The 21,608-nt window shown below is 64.5% G+C and overlaps 2 protein-coding genes across 2 annotated transcripts; one reads left to right on the top strand and one right to left on the bottom strand.

The window, feature by feature from the left end:
* The first annotated feature begins 7,898 nt into the window (after positions 1-7,898).
* DPP7 (dipeptidyl peptidase 7) lies at positions 7,899-11,343 on the top strand. The gene is made up of 13 exons (XM_037036460.1): positions 7,899-8,027; positions 8,098-8,211; positions 8,290-8,429; positions 8,536-8,699; positions 8,945-9,080; positions 9,154-9,235; positions 9,322-9,488; positions 9,657-9,717; positions 10,003-10,121; positions 10,215-10,371; positions 10,487-10,551; positions 10,841-10,911; positions 11,042-11,343. The coding sequence occupies exons 1-13, from the start codon at positions 7,946-7,948 to the stop codon at positions 11,184-11,186; spliced, it is 1,503 nt and encodes a 500-aa protein (XP_036892355.1). The 5' UTR covers positions 7,899-7,945; the 3' UTR covers positions 11,187-11,343.
* A 726-nt stretch (positions 11,344-12,069) lies between these two features.
* On the bottom strand, positions 12,070-21,064 carry MAN1B1 (mannosidase alpha class 1B member 1). The gene is made up of 13 exons (XM_037036459.1): positions 20,811-21,064; positions 20,068-20,176; positions 19,304-19,419; positions 18,599-18,753; positions 18,219-18,328; positions 16,900-17,085; positions 16,160-16,308; positions 15,666-15,854; positions 14,977-15,167; positions 14,327-14,447; positions 13,735-13,932; positions 13,530-13,661; positions 12,070-12,960 (listed from the first exon to the last, which is right to left on the bottom strand). The coding sequence occupies exons 1-13, from the start codon at positions 20,919-20,921 to the stop codon at positions 12,757-12,759; spliced, it is 1,971 nt and encodes a 656-aa protein (XP_036892354.1). The 5' UTR covers positions 20,922-21,064; the 3' UTR covers positions 12,070-12,756.
* Between the last annotated feature and the right edge of the window lie 544 nt (positions 21,065-21,608).

The raw sequence follows: 21,608 nt of genomic DNA, 5'->3' as shown, positions 1-21,608 counted from the left end.
GTGTTGCCCCCACCCTGTAGGAAGGTGGGCTTGAGTGCACGGCCATTGCAGTGCTGGCTCGTTCTACCCGACAGGGGGATGAGGGAGCCACTCCTGCCCCTGCCCACTCCAAAAGCAGGGCTCTGGTAAGGCTGTCAGTCCCTCGTTGGCCTCAGGCCATTGGCTGGGGGATTTTCCCATGACCCAAGCAGACCACTCAAGGTTCTCCCCTGGGACTTCAGCCAGATCAGAACCTGGCCCCCATTTCCACGCCCTCTCTAGAGGCAGATTCCTGAGCACCCACCTGTGGACACGCCTCCTCCTGGAGGAAGCCAGTCTGAGGGAAGGAGCGGACAGGCAGGGAGGAGCGGGTGTCCAGTGCGGCATCCAGCACCCTCCCCACCACGGGCCTGGCAGGCGCAGGAGGGCCTTCCTACCACTCAGGACCGGGAAACTGGGCCGGCTGCCAGCAGGCCTGAGTCAGGGTCCCTGTCCCCTGATCTGGGGAGAACAGCTGCAGACACCAGTGATGCTATCCTGCCAATGCCCATCACACACCTCTGTCCCCACCACGTCACTACCCACCACCACCTCTAGGCCCCTCCCACCCGTGACTGTCCAAACCCCGTGTGTCCCGGAAGGTGGCCGTCCCAATGCGGCAGTCTCCCCATCGTGGGCGGGGCGGAGCATCCCCACGCCATTCACTGCAGACACGTGCCTGGCACGTACATGTGTGCCAGGCACCGCGCCACGGGCTGGGGCTGCGGCAGGAGGAGTCGGACCCTGACTCGGAGAACCTGGCAAAAAGCGGCAGCAGCATTTGGGGAGGAAGAGAGCGGGACAGGGCACAGTGCTCGGGACTGTGGGGGGTTCCTTGACGTGCGTCCCTTCCACGGGGAGTCCGGTTCCCCGCCTTCAAAGTGGCCTGGACTTGGTGACTGTGACGGACGGACCGCGGCGGGAGTAGGGGTGTGAGATTCTGGCGTGAGGCTGAGAGAGCACAGCGTTCCTGGCCCTGCTGCTCTGGGTCACCTGCTCTGGCCCCAGTGCCATGTTGTCCCCGGGGCTTCCTCCAGTCCCCAGGAGAGGCCACGTGGAGGGCACCACCTTGCGACTCCAAGGCCACCCAGCCCTGGCCGAGCCCTGGCAGACATCGGTTGTCACCTCATGACCCCTCATGGGTGGGGGGGCCGGTCAGGATCAGAGTCTGGGCGGGGAGGAGACAGGTGCGCGAGGCCCCAGGCAGGGGTGCAGCCCATCCTCTGGAAATGGGGGAGGAGGAGTTGTGTCTGGCCCTGGGGTGCCCCCACCCTAACAGGTGGCCAGAAAACCAGGGGTGGACCCTCCAGAGATGGGTGGTTCTGGGGAGGTGGTCTCTGAGGACCTGGTGCTGAGTGCTGGGGACCCCCTCTGTGGCCCACAGGCGGATGGGGGGATGCACGGGGGGTGGGGAGTGGATGCCAGGCCAGGTGCGGACCTCACGCCCCGCTGCCCGCCCTGCCTCCCAGTAAAGCTGACCAGCACTCCCTCCAGTGCTCTCGGCTGCTCAGCCCTGTGGACCCTGTCACACTGTGTGAAAGCAGAATTCGGCAACTGTGCCCCTGAGAGACATGTCCACGGCCCCGTCTCTGGTACCCAGGAGAGGCCTGGATGGCGGGGTGAGCGCCCCACGCCCTTGGGGCGTGAATTGGCGGGGACACCCATCTGGAACCCTCAGACCGCAGCCCTGTCCCCATGATGTGTTTCAGCGACAGCGCCTTGTCCCCGATTCTCGTGGCCAGGCTCACATGAAGTGTATTGAAAAGCTGAGACTGGGAGTCTCGCATGGGACTCCTTCCTGTCCCCAAAGGCGTGGCTGGTCACACCCGCCGGGGAGGACTGGCAGCGAGGTCCAGGTAGAGCCCCACCCCCAGCCCACTCCTGAGCCCCCCACACGGTCCGTGGCCTGGGGCCTTAACCCTAGGGCGGAGGATGAAGCCAGAGACCCAGGGCCAGCCTGCACCAGGGGTCACTGTGAGTCCATTTTCGGGACAAGCTCCTCACCCTGCTGCTGTCCCCCTAGGGCTGGGACATCTCCCGGCTGTCTTGACCGCAGTCAGTCAGGCCCAGGAGGCTGCAGGGAAGGGGCTGCAGTGGGGATGAAAACGAATCGTCCATGCACAGCCCCCCTGAGTTGGTCTGACAGGGAGAGTCCCAGGTGGAACAAGAACGGCAGCCTGTAGGCAGCTGGTTTCTCTTTGAGAGCGAGTCTTGTGTTTGTCCAGAAGCCTCAGAGGCGCGTCCGGCGGGGCCCCCGCAACCTGCAGATCAGAGCCCCCAATAAAGACTCAGAGGGCAGGAGGCAGGACGACGCCAAGAGGAGGGAGGAGGCAGTGGACGAGGAGCACCAGGAGCAGAACCCTCCAAGGACGGTCGTCAGGTACCGGGAACCCAACACGTGGGTCTGAGCACGAGGAAACCAGGAGGCCGCTACGCTGGGCGCCTCTGAAAGACAAGGGGAACCAGCACCTGGCTGAGCCCACCTTCCTTTTGAAGCAGGCCGTCTGCCCCATCCTGAGTGCGCCCCCCCGGGGGGGGCAGAGACTGTCTCCTAGTTGTCTGGCCTGGAGGGGACAGAGCCCAGCTGGGCAGCCACCACCGGCTCCTGCATCCCGGCCCCTGCACAGCTGACGGCTCCCTCTCCCTGCAGCTGGCGGGGAGCAGTGATGGAGCCGGAGCAGGGCACTGAGCTCCCGTCCAAGAGGGCAGAGGCCCCCACCAGGCCCTCCTCGAGGGCCCCCAGGATTCTGAAGCACGTGGGTAAGGCCCCACCTGCATCCCTCAGGGCCCCGCTGACCGAGGGTGTGTGGACACGCATGTGAGCATGTGTGGTTCAGACAGTCACCCCCCAGTGGGGGCTCAGACCTGCCCAGAGGATGAGGCCAGTTTGGTGGCCCCAGGACTTCTGTGGGGTCAGTGGGCCGAGGAAGTGGTGGCTAGGACACTGGCCCTCTCGCCGCCCCAGGATGGATTTGTCAGGACGGAGTGCACGAAGTCCTGGGGTGCTCGGTGCTCGGTGCCGAGGGCCACTCACCCACCCTCCCCCCTCTGCCCAGGAGGCTGCGGAAGAGGTGACCCGGCACGTCCACTCCCTGTCGGGCAAGAAGGACGGGCTGGTGCCCATGTTCATCAACACGCACAGCGGCCTCTTCACCCACATGGGCGTGTTCACCTTGGGCGCCAGGGCCGACAGCTACTACGAGTACCTGCTCAAGCAGTGGATCCAGGGCGGGAAGCAGGACACGCGGTGAGGCCGCTTCTGCCGCGCGGCCCGCTCGCCTGGGGCCCCTCACGCCGCCCTGTTCCTGAGGCAGCCCCTCCCCCGGTTTGGACAACTCAGCTGTGTAGACCCCGATCTGGGACCTGGATCGGCAGCCCCCGCCCGCCCGGGTCTGGCTTTCCCAGAACTGTGACATTTCCCGGATCGGCAAGCAGGTCTCTGGTACCTGGGAAGCCCTGGGCGCAGATGGAGGAAGGTGGCCGTTCTGTGGGTCACACCTCAGCATCCTGAGTGTCAGGTCCATCCAGGATGACCAGCGCTTCCTGGTATTGCACGAGGTCCCATGTTCAGTCTGGGGACAGGAGGGGCGCTTTCTTCAGCCTCATGGAGAAACCGCCACGGTGGGGGGGCAGCAAAGGGTGGAGCTCGGAGCAAAGGGGGATGAAACACAGGGCCTGGGCCTGACGCAGAAGTCAGAAGCGCCAAGGTGGGTGTCGGATCCCTGTCCCCACTGCCTGACACACCACACACCCGCAGTGCCACCCCCGGCCCCCCCCCCCCGGCTCTCAGCAGCCGAGACAGCAAAAGCAGCAGGAGCCTGTCCACTCAGACCAAGAAAATCAGCGGCAGGAACCGTCCCGGCAGACGGCCAGACGTCAGAGCTGTCAGAAAAGCCTTCCGAGGACCGTCTTGCGTGTGCCCTGGGAAAACCTGCACACAGGCCCCTCGGAAGTCAGGACAGTGAGGTGCGGACAGGACGAGAAGCTCTGTGAAGAGCAGGTGTTCACAGGATCACAAGTACAGCCACTCAAATGGAAAATTCCATCGGCCCTGGCTGGCGTGGATTGAGCACGGGTTGCGAACCAAAGGGTCGCCGGTTCGATTCCCAGTCAGGGCACACGCCTGGGTTGTGGGCCAGGTCCCCGGGGGTGGGGTACATGAGAGGCAACCACACACTGATGTTCCTCTCTCTCCTTCCCTTCCCCTCTCTCTAAAAATACATAAATAAAATCTTTAAAAAGTAGAAAAGAGTGAAACACAGCGGGCCCGCGAAGGCAGGCAACCACAGACTAGGACACCAAAGTTGGTTAAGTGAAAACATCAGAAAAACGGATCAACCTTCTGCTAAACTGACAAAGAGGAAAAGCCCCACAAACAACTGATATCGAAAATGCACAGGATTGAGAGAACCATTAACAGTTGCGTGCCCACGAACCTGACCATCTTGATAAGAGGGACAAATTCTCAGAAATGGGGAGTCACCTGAAATAACTCGAGAAGGTATAGAAAATCTCAACAGACCTACAGCAGACGGCAGCTCGGATGCGGCGCCAAGAAGCCCCCCATCAAAGGAAAGTAAGGGGCCCTAGGGCTGCAGGGGGCACCCCGCCCAGCACGTGAGGAGAGGTTGAGACAAAGCCTCCTCAGACCACCCAGAAAGCTCAGAGGAAGGGGCCACTCCCTACCTCACTCGGGAGGCCGGCATCGAGCCTCACGCCAACACTGGATAAGGACAGGACAATAAAATGAGACTACAGGCTGCCTTCCTCACGGGGGTCGCCGTGAGCTCCTCTGTAGGATGTCCGCCGGCAGAGTCCGGCGTGTGGGAGGGATCCTGCTCCGTGACCGAGCGGGACCTACCCCACTGGCTCCGTACAAGGAGCCAGCCCACGTAACACGGCACGTGGACGGGACAAAGTGGGACATCTCACGGAAGAGAAAAGGCCTTTAACAAAAGCCAACAGCCTTCACGGTGGAAATACTCAGAAAAATGGGGAACTTCACCAACATGGCCAAGAGTGTCTGTGGGTGCCAGCGTGGCGCCCAGCAGAGAGACACAGAGCTTCTCCTCTTAGATCAGAAACAGGACGAGGGCGTCTTCTCTCAACGTGGCCCGGGGTGTCTGGGCCAGAGCGGTGAGACAGGAGCAATGGGAGGAGGCACTGCAATCGGGACGGAGGAGGGCACACTGCCTCCACGTGCAGGCAGAGAACCCCACGGAGCCCTCCAGGAGGCGGCCCGCGCAGACGGACAGCCAGCCACGGGGGCTGCAGCATCCTCCATCAGCCCACACCAGAGGTGAGTCTACAGTGCGCTTGCGGGAGGTTACCAGTGCGGTTCCAGCCCTGGCCCGTGTGGCTCCGTGGGGTGGGCGTCATTCCGCAAAGCGAGAGGTCACTGGTTCGATTCCTGGTCAGGGCACATGCCTGGCTTGTGAGCCAGGTCCCCAGCAGTGGGTGCATGAGAGGCAACCACACACTGATGTTTCTTCTCTCCCTCTCTTTCTCCCTCCCTCCCCCCTCTCTAAAAATAAATCAATAAAATTGTTTTTAAAAAGATGAAAATAAGTCCTGGCTGATGTAGCTCAGTGGACTGAGCAGTCTGCGAACCAAAGAGTCGCTGGTTTGATTCCCAGTCAGGGCACGTGCTTGGGTTGCGGGACGTTGTGGGCCAGGTCCCCAGGAGGCCACACACAAGAGGCAACCACACATTGATGCTTCTCTCCCTCGCTTTCTCCTTCCCTTCCCCTCCGTCTAAATATAAATCAATAAAATCTCTTTTAAAAAAGGATGAAAATAGCTAGGAGTAAGTTTAACCCAGAAGGCAATAGGCTTGAATGCCGAGAACCGTAAACCATCATTGAGTTCAAAGACCCAAGTGGGAAGAGAACTCTTGTCCGTGGCTGGGAAGCCTAGATTTGAGGGTGGCAGCCCTCCCCAAAGTGACCCAGGGATTCAGCGCCACCCCCGTCGAAGCTCCCACAGCCCTTGCTGCAGAAGCGAGCGGCCAGCACCCGTCCGCACGCACGGGGCCGGCGAGGGAGAGCCGAGGAGCGGGGCTCAGGTTTCCCAGGCAGTTCCTTTGCGGGGCTGGGGCGGGGGGGGGGGGCTCCTGGACCCGCAGACGTACCCGCCCATGCAGGGCCGTCAGGTGTGGCCGGACCGCTGGAGTCTGAACACGCCCTCCCGGCGCCACCGATGGAGAGGCCACCTGGAGGTCCATCCGGAGGCGACACACAGTGGGTCTGCAGTGGGGGCTCAGCACCCGGCGCCTGAGCTGCTGGTAGCTGGAGAGTGGCTGTGAGTCCCCGTCCCTGGGCCTGGCTCCCCTGCTGAGGCCTTGGGGGTCCTGAGAGGGCTCCGTCTACTTTGCACAGGATACGCAGCTCTGGGTGCAGGTCCGGGGGCAGAGGAACAGGGACACGGGGACACGAGGGCACTGGTGCTTGGAGGCACAGACAGGTGAGGAAGGGGGTATAGGGATGCGGGGACGGGGGCACGGGGACAAGGGGGCACAGGGATGGGGACACAGGGGTGGGCATGCTGGGACGGGCAAGTGACATGGTGCACATGGGGACACAGGAACAGAGACACAGGGACAGGAATACGTGGTCATGGAGACACAGGGACGAGGGCACAGGGGTGGGCACACTGGGACAGGGACTCGTGGACACGGCACAGGGACAGAGACACAGGGACAGGGACCCAGGCACGTGGGGACACAGTGACACAGGGACGAAGACACTGGGACAGGGAGACGGGGGCATGGGGGGCATGGGGACACAGGGACGGAGACACAGGGACACCGGGAAGTGGGGACACAGGGACAGGGGGGACAGGAAGACATGGGGACAGGGCCACTGGGTCAGGGACTGTGGGGTGAGTGTGGTCTGTCACTGGGTGGCCATGGGATGGCCACACCCATGGGGTGGTGTGACACGGTGCATAGCCATTGTCACCACGCTGGTTGCCTCAGTGACAGCCTGGAGACCCTGTGAGGGGCAGCCAAAGGGCCAGCGGCAGCAGCCAGACCTCTGGGCAGCCCAGCCTGGTGGGTCCTCGGGTTTCCGGGCTGCAGCCAGGGCCAGCACCAGGCAGGCCGGGCCTGGGTGGAAGCCCGGAGCCACCCTGGTTGGGGAGGTGTCAGGAGTGGGGACGGGAGGGGCTCCTTCCCTCCACAGCCTGCGGCAGCGGGCGGGGGCACGGCTCTGTAGGCCTGGACTACTTGCTGGGGCAGGGGGAGGTGGCCTCGCTGTCCCCTGGGTTTTAGTGCCTCCTGGAGGGTTCGTCCCCTGAAAAGCCAGTGGACGGACTGGCCAGGGCCCCCCCTGGCTCCCAGCAGTTACGAGCTGCTGCCTGTCCCTGCCTGGGCCACAGCATGCTGCCCCACGGCCCCTGGCTTCCGCCTGGACAAGCTGCTCTCTCAGGGGCGCTGCCCTCAGCACCGGACATTCCCGACGCCACCTTCCAAAGGTTTCCTCCACCCAGCCCGGCGCCCCCGCACCTGCCAGCAGGGGCCCTGGCTTGGGCACCTCAGCGGGGCTGTCCACCTGGGACAGCTGGACCGCAGGACTGGTCACTTCTTGCCCAGGTGTGTGTTGGTGACCAGCCCACCTGGCTGGTGACGAGCCAGGAGGACGGGCTTGGGTGCCCAGCAGGGAGGTGTGGGGCAGTCTAGGCCCTTAGTAGTGGCCATTGGGAGGCAGGTGGCTGGGCACGCAGGTCCCCTGTCCCATTGCCAGGGGACAGTCCCTTGAGCCCTCTGCCTGCTTCGTGTCTCCATGGCAACCATCTCCGTGGCGACAGTGGCTGCCAGAAAGCATGGGGAGGAGGCGGAACGCGCAGAAGCCCGCAGAGCTCCGCCCAGACAGCCACGTGAGGGTGTCCCTGCCAGTCATGTGACTGCGGGCTCCCGGGCGGAGCAGACATGGGCTCCCTGTCCCTAACGGCCCTGCCTTGGGCCCTGGCCCTACTGCTGGTGCTGGGGCTGCGCGGCTGGGAGGCCAGGGGTAAGTGGGGACCCGCAGCCCCTCCCCTCCCCGCCCGGGTGGCCTCCCCTGCTGAGCATCGCGGTTCCAGCCCACAGAGCCCTGGACCCCGACTTCCGAGAAAGCTATTTTGAGCAGTTTCTGGACCATTTCAACTTCGAGAGGTTTGGCAACAAGACGTTCCTGCAGCGGTTCTTGGTGTCGGGTAAGGTGACTGGGGACCCCCAGCCCCAGGAGGCCTGCCGCTCCCCTTGCCCCAACCCTCCCTGTCTGTACTCCACAGAGAAGTTCTGGAAGAGGGGCGAGGGGCCCCTGTTCTTCTACACGGGCAATGAGAGGGACGTGTGGGTCTTCGCCAACAACTCAGGGTTCATCCTGGAATTGGCGGCACAGCAGGCAGCTCTGGTCGTCTTCGCGGAGCATGTGAGTACCCGCGTGGCCGGGGGGGGGGGGCGGGGGGGGGCAGGGGAGGGCGGCTGGGGCACCAGCCCCGGTGCAGGCGAGGCCACTGCCCCCATGCCGCCCACAGAGGTACTACGGGAAGTCACTCCCGTTCGGGGAGCAGTCCACGCAGCGCGGCCACATGGAGCTGCTGACGGTGGAGCAGGCACTGGCCGACTTTGCCAGGCTGCTGCAGGCGCTGCGGCGGGACCTCGGCGCCCAGGACATCCCGGCCATCGCCTTTGGCGGGAGGTGGGTCCTCACCACCTGCTTTCTCTTCTGGGGACAAATGGGGACCCAGACCCAGGGCCGATGCTTCTGTGGGTCTTAGACACTTCAGATCCTTCTTGAGGCGTGGGGGGCATGGGACCGAGGAGGAGGAGGGCAGTGCTGGGGCCCAGCCCCCACCCACTGGTGGCGGAGAGGCTGCTGCCTGAGCAGCCCAGGTGGGTGGGGTCAGGAGGGGATCTGCAGTCTTGACCCCGTGCCCCCAACAGCTACGGCGGAATACTCAGTGCGTACATGAGGATGAAGTACCCCCACCTGGTGGCGGGGGCACTGGCGGCCAGTGCCCCTGTGGTGTTGGTGGCTGGCCTTGGGGACGCCTCCCAGTTCTTCCGGGACGTCTCCGTGGTGAGTGAGGGAGAGAGCGGGGCTGGGCAGCCAGGGGGCCAGCCCCAGCCACAACCACCGTTCCTTCCTCCAGGACTTTGAGGGCCAGGGCCCCAAGTGTGCCCAGGGCGTGCGGGACGCCTTCCGGCAGATCAAGGATCTGTTCCTCCAGGGAGGTGAGGAGGCCACACCCCACCCCTCACACCCCTGCCTCACTCGACTACAGCAGCCTCTAAAGGCCTTTCCTGCCCCCTCTTGGCAGCCTATGGTGTGGTCAGCCAGGCGCTGGGCCTCTGCCAGCCACTTTCGAGCCAGAAGGACTTGGTCCAGCTCTTTGGGTTTGCCCGGAACGCATTCACCATGCTGGCCATGCTGGACTACCCATACCCCACTGACTTCCTGGGACGCCTTCCTGCAAACCCCGTCCAGGCAAGACGCCTGCTCCCATGGACAGGGAAGGGCCCGGGGTGGTCAGTGCTGGCCAGCCTGAGGGCCACGCACCACTCAATGGCCTGGGACCAGGGAAGGGCAAGCCGGGAGGGGGCTACAGGTCACCGGGGGGTCTGCTGAGGTGCTCTGCTGGCATCCCCCCACCAGGTGGCCTGCAGCCGGCTGCTGAAGGAGAGCAGCAGGATCGAGGGGCTCCGAGAGCTGGCAGGTGTGTCCACCCCTCTGCCCCAGGCTGGTGTGGAGACTGGGGGTCCTATGTGGGTGTGAGGGCAGATTGGCTACCCCCACGGGACCTCGGGACCCAGGACGCCTCCACCATCACCTTGGGTAGGAAACGGCCACCTCCTTCCTGGCCCGACCTGGGGTTGCTGCACCCAGGGGGCTGCGGGAGGCCCCGTGCACACCCAGGGTCCTCACTCCTCCTGGGCACGAGGAGGGCCCCTCCCAGTGGGCAGGGCATTCAGGCACCTGGCCCCAGCTCCCCTCCCCACAGGGCTGGTGTACAACGCCTCGGGCACGCAGCCCTGCTACGACATCTACCTGCAGTACCAGGCGTGCGCGGACCCCACGGGCTGCGGCCTGGGCCCCGACGCCAGGGCCTGGGACTACCAGGTACTGGGTGAGGGACACGGGTCCATGGGGGGGGGCGGCGGCAGGGTGCTGGAGAGCATCTGCCCGCGGGCCTGAGCACAGCACGGCTTGCAGGCCTGCACGGAGATCAACCTGGTCTTGTCCAGCAACAACGTGACGGACCTCTTCCCCGACCTGCCCTTCACGGAGGAGCTGCGTCAGCAATACTGTCTGCGCACATGGGGCGTGTGGCCTCGGCGGGACTGGCTGCAAACCAGCTTCGGGGGCGCCGGTGAGGCTCCGGGAAGCCTCTCTGCCCAGAGCCAGCAGCGCTGGGGCCAAGCTGCCCCACGGCTCGCCGAGCTTGGCCCTGCCAGGCCCTGCGCCACTTGCTCTGTTTCTTTCAGACTTCAAAGCCACCAGCAACATCATCTTTTCCAACGGTGACCTAGACCCGTGGGCCGGGGGTGGGGTGAGTTGGGGGCTCTCCGTGGGTGGTAACTGCCTTTGCGGGGTCCATGTGGGTGGTCTTTGGGGATGTCCACACCCAGGTCTGTGCCCCCTTACGCCTGCCTCTGCCCTCTGGGCTCTTTCCTTGACTTGCTGGGCCCTGCCTGTGGCTCCGTCTGATGAGACCGGCCAAGGCCACGCAGCTACCTCGAGTCACTGCTCTCGCTGCGCCCTAGGGGGGGGCGGTGCCACGGGCTGGGGGCTGCCTGACTGGAGCCCGCCCCTCACATTTGCTGGCATCGCTAACGCAGATCCTCAGAAACCTGAGTGCTTCCATCCTGGCAGTCACCGTCCGCGGGGGAGCACACCACCTGGACCTCAGGTGCGGCCCTGTCCTGGCTGCGGTGCTGCGCTGCACCTGGCCCGGCCCGTGGCTGGACCCGGCGGCAGGCCTGGGAGGCCCAGGCCAGGCCTGCCCACTGAGTGTCCCCCACCATTCGTCTGCTCCACAGAGCATCCCACCCGGCAGACCCCACATCCGTCCTGGAGGTACGCCAGCTGGAGGCCATGTTCATCCGCAAGTGGGTGGAGGAGGCCAGGCAGGAACGGCAGGCACAGCACTGGGTCTCAGAGGCTGAGGGGCGTGCCCCCAGCTAGGACCGGAGGGCACAGTGGCACCCCCTTGAGCCCTGGGTGGGGCCCTGGCTCAGGGAGGGGGCCCAGCCACACCCCTCATGGGAAGAGGGCATGGACTTGTGAGCACACTGGCCCTCCCCCACCAACAATTGGTCAATAAAATGGTCAACTCAGGATTTACTGTTTGGGGTCATGGGGGGAGGGTGGCTTTCGTATGGACAGATAAACCATGACACCAAACACCAGGTCACCAGCGCAACTCCCCACATCCTTTCTCTTTGATGTCACCAACACCCCTACGTGACTGCCCCCTGCGGATCTGCCCCCACCACCCCTGCTTGTGCCTCTTTGAGGCCCTGAACGTGGGGCGGACGGGGTGCAGCAAGCCCCGCCTCATGGAGGTTGAGGGGAGTGTCCCGAACGGCCACCGCAGGCTGCAAGGCCCACGGGAGCTTGACATGGCCTCTGATGGGGCGCCCTGCAGGGCTGGCAGCCAGCGGGGTAAGGCAGCCAGGCATCAGTGGAGGGAGAGTGCGGGGCTCTCCCCAGGGCACCCACGTGCAGGGACCTACCAGGAACACGTCTGAGCCCAGGTGAAGCAAGGTTGGAGCCTTGGCCTCGGCAGAGGCACGCTGGGTGCTCAGACAGGCCCGGGCTTCTGAGAGAAGTGGGCTTTTCTGGAAATGAGGTCACCTGCTCACAAGGGGCAGGGGACCCCAGGCCAGTCCTAAAGGACAGATGCTGCGAGAGGGGAGAGGACACCCCCCACCTGCTGGAGAGGCATGAGGAGCGGGCAGCAGCAAGGGCCAGGCCTCAGTGGACAGGGCAAGGGGGCCAGCCCACTGGGCCCCCAGCCCCACCCAGGCGTCAGGAAGCAGGCTCCCGTACAAACAGAAGGCGCCAGTCAGAGTGAATTGGCTTTATCCCCACGGAAGGCCACTCCGCAGGCGGCCTGGGGGCAGAGGCACTCGGCGCCCGCCCTCCAGACCCTGAGGGATCCCTGAGTCCATCATGTGCATGGCACAGCCAGCCAGAAGCCCCGGCCCAGCGGGGTCCCACGTGCCTCCCAAGACCTTGGGTTGGCCCAGGGTCCCCCACTGAGACCCCAAGGCAGAGCTGCACCCGTGTGCTCTCAGCTCTGCCTCTGAACCAGCACAGGGCCTAGGGTCACACAGGGCCCCAAAAGGTGACCAGAGGCCCAGGACCCCAAGAGGCCTGGGCACTGACTGACAGGACATTCGGGCAACAGGAATGTGACTCACGATTTGCAGTTTCTCAGGAATGGGGGGGACTGGTGGACTGGACCCCCTGAACCCCAACACTGGTTTCTTCCTCCTAACGGTGTCCCCACGGAACCCCAGACAAGGAGCCCACACTAGGACAGAGCACCTGCTGCCCACGGCCACCCCCGAGCACCGCCCACAGCCCAGAGGCGTCCTGGCCCAGTTGCCTCCTGGCCTGTCACCAGCCGGGCCCGGGCACGTCCAGCCAGCTAGCAGACAGCACACGGCCCAGGTCAGAGGAGATCAGAGCCAGGGTCCTGCCGATAGGCACCCTCGAGCGCAGGCAGCACCCCCACAGGAGCCGCGCCCTAAGTGGGGGTCCAGATGGGCAGGGGGTGGGCCTCGGTGTTGAACACGTAGTCGTCCAGGCTGAGCAGGTCGGAGTCGTCAGAGAAGAGCAGGTAGAGGTACTTGAGCGTCTCTCCCAGGAAAAAGGTCTCCATCTTGTCCCTGGGCTGGGGGTTGTGGGGGTCCTGGACGTTGCTGATGGAGGAGTAGCCACCAGAGGCAACCTGAGAGGAGCCAAGGCTGCGGCATCACCGCTGCGGCGCAGCGCCCCAAAGCCCCCGCCTTGCCGCAGCACGCACGGCCCCGAGCGGGGCCTGGGCCAGGAGGCAGTGAGACCCAAAGGTGCCTGGCTGCCCCGAAGTCACCTGGGGTTCTTCCAGAGACCCCAGCTGACACCCGCGGCCCTCCAGTGATCAATGGCAAGTGTGGCCTCCGGAGCCTGCGGCGGTCACCCGAGGAGCCCAGAACCCACTGCTCACACACCACAGGGCAAAGGTCGGGCCTGAGCTCTGCCCAGCAGGCAGCAGGCCCTGGGTGGGGCACAACCTTCTCTCTGAGGCAAGGGGCCAAGGGTAAGAAAGGCAGCTGGCCTGAACACAGTGCGGCGGCGCCTTGGTCTCGGCGTGTGTCCTGGGGAGCAGGTGCCCCAGGGCCACCCCAGGTGGAAGAGAGCTGCTCAGGCCACACAGAGGACCAAGGAGGGACCCACTCTGCCCTCCTCTGGACACTGCAGGGACCCTCCCCAACAGCTGGTCCCTCGAGGTGGGATGGCGGGCTGCCTGCAACAGCTCACCCGAGTGTAGGTGTTGAAGTTCTGAAGCAGCTCCCAGCCCCAGTCCTGGTACTTGCGCTCCCCCGTGAGGCGGTACAGATAGAACAGGCTCTCCACCGTCTCGGGGCGCAGCAGGTTGTGCCTGTCGGCCGGCTAAGGACAGGACGCAGCATGAGGCCCACACGGTGCCCTGGGCCCAAACCCAGCCCTGCCCGGCCCCACTCACCTTGACCTGCACGTCCTTCTGGCCCTTCTGCGCGTATAGGTTGAAGTGCACGATCTCGGGGCTCAGCCCCGTCTCCATCTGCCTGTTCATCTGGTAGCAGGTGTCCATGAGTGCCCGGGCCAGCACCAAGTGGTCGGCGGGCAGGCCGTGGTGGACTCCCAAGGCCAGTGTCCCTGGCAGGAAGCACACCAGGTGGTCCTGAAACAGAAGGGTCTCCTCACCACCGCAGAGCTAGTGGCCACACAGGGTCAACTGGGTCCAGCGTTGCCCCAGTGCTGTCCAGCCCCCACACCCCAGGGGGCCCCTGACCACCAGGCCCAGCACTGGGGGCTCAACATGGACCGAAGATGAGCTGATGGGACACCTGCGTCCCGGGGAGCAGGCCTGGCCCGGTCCCCACACCCCCTCCAACCACCAGGGAGCACCGGCTGCAGGAGGCAGTTGGGGACAGCCTGGGTCTGCAGTCCATGTTGACCGAGATGCCCCGCACTCCTGGCCACAAGGCCACTGGCCTCTCCCGGTCCAGAGGTGGAGCCTGGGGGTTGAGGATGAGAGGCAGTTCCCACCCCCAGCCCGCCCGTCCTGCGCTCACCATCTTGGCACTGAAGCGGCCATGAGCGAGCTCCCCCACGAAGGCAAGCTTGCTGGGCTCGGACCTGCGCAGAAGGTGCTTCTTGATTCCCTCGATGGCTTCCAGGTAGTCGTCCAGCAGCCTGGAGACCAGCAGGCCTGTCAGCTCTGACCCGGCAGGCACGTGGCCCATCCCCCACGCCCGCGACCCTGTGGTGGGTCCGCCCGGAGGGCCAGAGCTGTGCCTTCTGCCCCTCCACCCCACAACAGGGTTGTTCCTCTCAACCTGCCCCAGAGGCCCCGTAGTTCTCTGATGAAGACCGCCAGGTTCTTGCCCTGGGGTTGGCCTGGAGCCGCCCCTGCCCCCACATGGGTCACATCACCCCTGGGCTGGAGGTGGTGGGCAGGCACTTCCAGGTCCCAGATGAGGGTCTGAGAAGCTGGGTCTTCCAAATCCGGAGAGGGCTGCTGCATCGCCGTCCGGGACAGCGCCGCATGTGGCACCCAAGTGGTGTGCACAGGGCGGCCCGGGAGTCCTGCCGCCCCCCGCCCTGCAGCCAACCCAGACCTGGCTCAGCAGCAGGCCGGGGGCCACCTGCAGGACCATCTTGGTCCTCGGCGCATGCGTGAGGGGCCCCAGGCGAGCGGGCCGCGCGGCAGAAGCGGCCTCACCGCGTGTCCTGCTTCCCGCCCTGGATCCACTGCTTGAGCAGGTACTCGTAGTAGCTGTCGGCCCTGGCGCCCAAGGTGAACACGCCCATGTGGGTGAAGAGGCCGCTGTGCGTGTTGATGAACATGGGCACCAGCCCGTCCTTCTTGCCCGACAGGGAGTGGACGTGCCGGGTCACCTCTTCTGCAGCCTCCTGGGCAGAGGGGGGAGGGCGGGTGAGTGGCCAAACTCGAGGTTTCCGCTCCACCTCACCACCACAGGCACTGCTGCTGTCGGCCCTGAACGTGAGCCCGGGCTCCGGTCCAGGTGCCGCTGCAGCGCCCGGGAGACCACTGGGTGGGACGAGCACAAAGAGACCAGCATGAAACTGGCTACGATGCCAGCGTGTCACATGTCCAACCCCACAGAGCTGTGACAGAGGCAGCCACAGACACGCAGCCAGGTGGACACAGGGCCACCAGAGCCCTGCATGAGCTGCCCCCAGCTCTGTCAGGGCCCTAAGGTCACATGCTGGAGCAGAGTGGGGCCTGGGCGGAGGCTCGTCCGTGCCAGGCCTGAGCCTCGGCAGCAGTGAAGAGACGGCCCCGGCGAAGGAAGGGCAGGAAGCAGCCACGCAGGAGGGACCAACACCTGCCCCTCTGGAGCTGATGGCACGGAGCCAGGGCACCCCCCAGATGCGAGGCCTCCACACCTGGAACTTCCTGACTCCCGTGAGACGAGAGAGCTCTCGGAACTCCAGCTGGATGCTGGTCACCTCGGCCACCGTGCTGTCCGACGTCCACCAGGGCGGGTGGGCGACGCCAGTGCCGATGTTGACGTCCGAGTATGGGATCTTGGAGGGCGTTCGGAACGCAGGCATCAGCCGGTTCCCGAAATCTTCCTGGTGCACACACAGCGAGGGGTCACTGCTGTCCGCTGTCCCTGAGAGGCCTGGTCTCCCTCGCAGGACGTGGACCCCTCCCCTGCTTCTGTCCAATTACGAGGCCCCAGCCCCCACAGCAGCGCAGTGAGCTGGACCGTGAGCTTGGAGGGACATCCCTCTGGCCGCAGCGAACAAGCCGTGCTGTTCGGCTTGGCTCAGGCCAGAAAAGACCAATACACTCCAGGGGAGGACAGGGAACTCCCCACCCTGACCCCTGGGATGAGCGCGCGAGACCCAGATCCCCGTGGGCACGGGCCACTCACAGCCTTCTGCAGGAACAGTGCATCCCCGGACAGGTGGTAGGCGCTCAGGAGCCCCCCCAGGATCCGGATGGTGCTCTCGAAGAGGTTGACGTCCACATCCTTCTGGAACTGCAGCTTCCGGGACACCCACCGCCGGGCTTCTCCAAATTCTACGGCATAAAACGGGGGGCTGGGGGGCCTGCTCAGGGGCCCCGGGGCCCCAGGACTTCACACAGGGTGACGTGCTTTCTCCTCTCCGTCTCTCTGAAGGGACAAAGGCACGAACCTCCAATCTTCACATCTGAGGGTAAACAGGCCAGCAGGCAGCTGGGGAGCTGCACCGGGCTGTGGGCACAAGTGGCCGACAGTTGAGGCCACTGCACAAGGACCACGGCACTCAGTGACAGCCCCTTCCCAGGGAACATCAGCTCGGAAGTAGCTGCCGGCACCAGCCGCAGCCTGCCCCTTGCTGTGCAGCAGTGTGGGTGTCAGGGACAGACTCCCGGTGCCGGCAGCTACAGCAGGCCACGTGTGGCCTCGGCCATAGGGCCCTGGCCCATGGCCGTGAGGGCCTGCTGCTGACCCGGGGCCCTCGCTTGTGTCTGGCAGGGCTTGCACAGCTGTCCACAGCGACGGGAGGTGACAGGGAAGTGCCCAGGATCAGCGCACCCCCTCCGTCACCTAGGGAGGAGAAGCCCGTGTACACGGACACAGCAGGTGGGACACACAGGCTCAGCCACCTGCTCGAGGACAACAGGCACCTTTTTTCAGACCCAGGATCCACATGGTGTCCAGGGAGTCAATCAGCGTGAGGCCGAGGCCGAACCACTCACTGAAGGACCTGGACACAGGCTTCAGCTCATCGTGGCCCCAAGCGAACTTGCGATACCCAGTCCACGCGTGGCGAAAGGCGTCGATCACGGCCTTCTGGCGCTGGTTAGGGGAAGCTGGAGGGAGGGAAGCAGGTCAGGGGGACTGGGGCCTGGTCAGAGAGGGCAGAGCCTCTCGGCAGCCCCCAGGCGGGGATGCTGGTGATCTGGGGGACACTGACCAGGGCAGTGGCAGTGGCAGAGGACACAGAGATCCAGGCCCAGCAATGGAAGTCAGACCCTCAGAGCCGGACACAGCTGCTGAGGCGGCAAGGCCCTGGGGGTCTCACATGGCAGCTTGGGCTCATGTCCACCAGGCCTGGCCCCGCCCACACCACCCTCTGGGGCGCACCCTTGGGGCCACGAGAAGCACGTGGCAAGCCAAAGCATCTGGCAGCGCAGGCCAGGAACACGGCGGCGCTGGCTGGGTAAGCAGCTCAGGTCGGGAACATCCACCGCGACAGGTGCCGGCAACAGGGACAAGCTCCCTCATCTCTCACGAGCCCACGCCCGGAGTCTTCCGGGAGGACAGCCCGCGGGGCGGACACACCACGGTCCTTCTGTGGCCCGCCTGCCGCACCCACCACGCCCCTGGCGGGTGTGCTATCCACACGGGCAGAGTCACACAGGGGCCAGTGTTCAGGAAGACTTGGCACCGACTTCACACCACGTGTCCTGTGCGGGGGTGGAGGCCTCCCCTCATGACACCCCATTGTGCTGTCCCTCCTCAAGGCCACACAATCGCTCTGTATCCCCACAGGCCCAGCTGCCGGCCCTGGCCCTGGGCTCCTTTGACCTTCTTCATAGGAGGGCCCGCCCACAGCTGGCCCCTGATTTGTGGGGCCCAGATGCACGGACCCACCCGCCCCCTGAGGCCCTCAGGCCTGGGGTGACACTGAGGGGGAGCCCTGTCTCCACACCCCCAGGTCCCTCTTGGACCAGACACGGGCAGGAAGATGGGCCTCTCCCACACACAACTGTGGCCACAGGCCTGGACACAAGACAGTGTCCAGGAACCACTTGTAACCACCAGACTTCTGAAAAGCATGTGACCCTGAGAACTTGGGCCCACCCGGGTCCCGAGGAACAGTCAGCCTCGGGGGGGGACAGGTGGCGCTCCACCCCCTCGCCCCACATGCTCACGTGTGCATCCACATGCCCTCTGTCAGCAAGCCCAGGTGGGGCCCCGAGGGGCTCAGGTGGGGCCTTACCCACGTGCTTCAGAATCCTGGGGGCCCTCAAGGAGGGCCTGGTGGGGGCCTCTGCCCTCTTGGACGGGAGCTCAGTGCCCTGCTCCGGCTCTATCACTGCTCCCCGCCAGCTGCAGGGAGAGGGAGCCGTCAGCTGTGCAGGGGCCGGGATGCAGGAGCCCGTGGTGGCTGCCCAGCTGGGCTCCGTCCCCTCCAGGCCAGGCAACTAGGAGACAGTCTCCGCCCCCCCCCGGGGGGCGCACTCAGGATGGGGCAGACGGCCTGCTTCAAAAGGAAGGTGGGCTCAGCCAGGTGCTGGTTCCCCTTGTCTTTCAGAGGCGCCCAGCGTAGCGGCCTCCTGGTTTCCTCCTGCTCAGACCCACGTGTTGGGCTCCTGGTACCTGACGACCGTCCTTGGAGGGTTCTGCTCCTGGTGCTCCTCGTCCACTGCCTCCTCCCTCCTCTTGGCGTCATCCTGCCTCCTGCCCTCTGAGTCTTTATTGGGGGCTCTGATCTGCAGGTTGCGGGGGCCCCGCCGGACGTGCCTCTGAGGCTTCTGGATAAACAAGAGTCACTGGTGAGGAGAATTCAGGTGTCTGGAGCTGCTCCTTCCTGCCCAGGCCCCAGTGAGTTTCAGCTCCCCAAACAAACCGAACCCCTGCCTCCAGCAGCTCCCTGGAGCAGGCCCTGTCCCCCACCCCACCCAGAGCCAGGGGCTCCTCAGCCTGCAGTCCAGTGCCCTGTCCTCAAGGGGCTGCCCGGACCAAGTGCCCAGCCTCCTCAGCGGGTGTCTGCTCTCATCCTCACAGGACACCATGTGTGGGCCGCTCGCCTGTTTCTGGGGTCCCAGCTGGCTCTCGCGCCAGCGCCAGGAGAGAAGAGATGGGTCTGTTCTGTTTACCATGTGACCCAGGGTATGGAGCCCAGCAGCTGTGCAACCGAGAATGAAAGGAGAGGGTGCTCCTCCTTCCTCCCCGAGGTGTCCAACCAGCGCAGAAGGAAGGAGGCTGACACACCAGACAGACGGCAAGGGGCCTTCTTCCCGACTGTTTTGACGTTCCTGGGGCTGAGCCAATTACAACCCCACCAGAGCGCGTGGGAAGTACCTGCCGGGGCAGCACAGGGCTGTTCCCTGGGTCAGCATCTGCCTTCTGCGGAGCTGGCAAGACGGGTGGGTTTGCTGGCCTCACTCTCTGCTCTCCTGCTGACCTGCCACTCGGGGCTAAACAAGAGAACCTGTTTAACTCAGATGTGCCACCTGGGCTACGGGACACTCAGGGTACTTGGTAGAAGACACCTACGCAGGAACTGTTTTTAACAAACGATGCTCTGAAGCCCCAGGAAGTCACCCAAGTGCATCCGAGAATGGCCAGAGGGAATCAAACATTCTTGAAGCACTTGGCCATCTTTGTCCTTATCAGCAACCCATGACCCCAAAGGCTTCTCCTTTGTATTTCCTTTCCCGGAAGTGCACAAGGTGACCTACAGCAGCACGTGTGCAAGCCTCCTAAAATCAGCGAGCTCGGAGTTCAGAGGGCACTCTACATTTACACCTGCTTTCTGCCTGGTCCTGCCTGAACACACGGCAGCGTGCACTATTCTCAGGACAGTCTCCAAGTGGATGTTCCACCTCGGGTCAGGGGCTGGATGCTGGCTCCACAGCAGACACACAGGAGGCAGGCAGGGAACATCATGTTAACATCTGCATTCTAGCCAGGGGGCTGAAAACACACCATACTCCTTTTTTAAAAAATCTGGCTCTCCTGCTCATTCGTTGCCCTTTATGGCTCCTGGGGCTGGTTATGGCGGAAGGCAAGATGGCTTCTGTCTCGTTAACCCTCAGGTGTCTGAGGCACTCAGGAGCAGGTACCTTGCCACGGGTCAGCCATGCTGATGTAGGACAGAAGCCCACAGAGCATCAGAAACGCCAGGATGAAGAGAATCACATTCCGCTGTAATCTCGACAGTTGCTTCCATTTCTGGGGTGGGGCGGGGGGAAATGGAAAGTGACACTTTTTACTGAAAATAAAATGGAATTCTCTTCCTCTGTGACAAACTCCGTGAGGTTAGTGAGTGACTCAAAAGGTCCTGTGTACAGCTACATTGTTTCTGAACTGGGCACAGTTCCCTCACAGAGGGGTGCCGGCGGGCTGGGGCTGGACTGCAGGTGACAGAATACCCAGGGACAGGTAACAGGAGAATGAAAACGGACGCAGGGTCCACTTCTGTCCTGCACATGGACAGCGGAGAAAGGCTCCGCCGCATCCAGCGTTCGGGCTCAGGCCCCGCCGGCCGTGCACCTGCCCAGATGCGGTGTGTGGACGCCCCACCGCCTGAGACCACCGAACGCATAAGGCGCGTTAGAGTGGCTGAGCCTATGTCCCCTGCATCCGCACTGGGGAAGAACTCATCCAGGAAACCTCAGGTTTCCGTTCAGGGCGGAGAGGACAAGACCATTAGGGGGCCCGCTGGGGGTGCGTCGGCCCCGCTCGGCGCCCTCCCCGGCCCAAGCCGCAGAGCCTGGCCCGCAGATAGTGCCGCAAGGACCAGCGCCTCCTGCCCGGGACCGGCGCGCGGGGCGGAGACCCCGGGGCCTGCGGGATCGACCCTCACCCGCCAGCACGAGCGGCGCCGCCGGGTTTTGCTGCCGTCGCCGCTCTGGCCAAGGCTCAGCGTCACCGAGATGAAGTCCCGGTGCGGCGCAGGCGGCGCCGGTGGGTACATGACAAGGGTGGAGACGGCCCGGGGGACCCCGTCCACTGGCAGCGTCAAGAGGCCGGGCTGTGAGAGGGGCCAGAGGCTCCGTTCTTCGTACAGCAGTGAGCAGCCATAGCAGCTCCCGCAACACTCCGCCCATCGCGCTCCGCCAATGCGCGTGCGCCGCGCCCTCTTAATCCTACTACGCGTGCGCCTGGCTTCCGCGACCCTGCGAATGGGTTTACGTTCCTCGGCACCAGCGTCTCCTCCCTTCTGCGCCCGCGCGGTGACCTCACACCCGTGACATCAGCGCCCTCCAGCGCCTGCGCGGCAGGTGTGGGCGCGGCCTTGACTAGGAGGCGGGTTGGACTGCCCCTCGGGGGCGGTGTCCCCGGGCTTCCCGGTAGTAGGGCTTATCCGTGCCCCAAGGCCGACTGCCCCAGGTCCTGTGGTCAATGAGGACCTGCCGCTCCGCCAGGTTGGAGCGAGGTCGCGGGGCGGGGCCCCGCGTAACCGCCACAGTAACCATCCCTCATCTCGCGCTGGGTTCCACCCATGTGACATGCAGGTCTTGGGGTCGTTCGGTGTTCTCAGGGCAGAGCCGCCAGGTGCTGCCGGGGCCCGCTCAGCTCAGGACCTATCTGGGTGTCTGCGGGGCTCGACATCTGACTCCTTTGAACCCGCCCCAGGGAGCTCCCTGTTCCCTTGCAGGGG

This window comes from Sturnira hondurensis, unplaced genomic scaffold (assembly GCF_014824575.4).
Source record: "Sturnira hondurensis isolate 20B ecotype Veracruz unplaced genomic scaffold, ASM1482457v3 Scaffold0022908, whole genome shotgun sequence".
In the NCBI taxonomy this organism is placed as follows: Eukaryota; Metazoa; Chordata; class Mammalia; order Chiroptera; family Phyllostomidae; genus Sturnira; species Sturnira hondurensis.
This window is presented reverse-complemented; position numbering and strand designations above follow the sequence as displayed.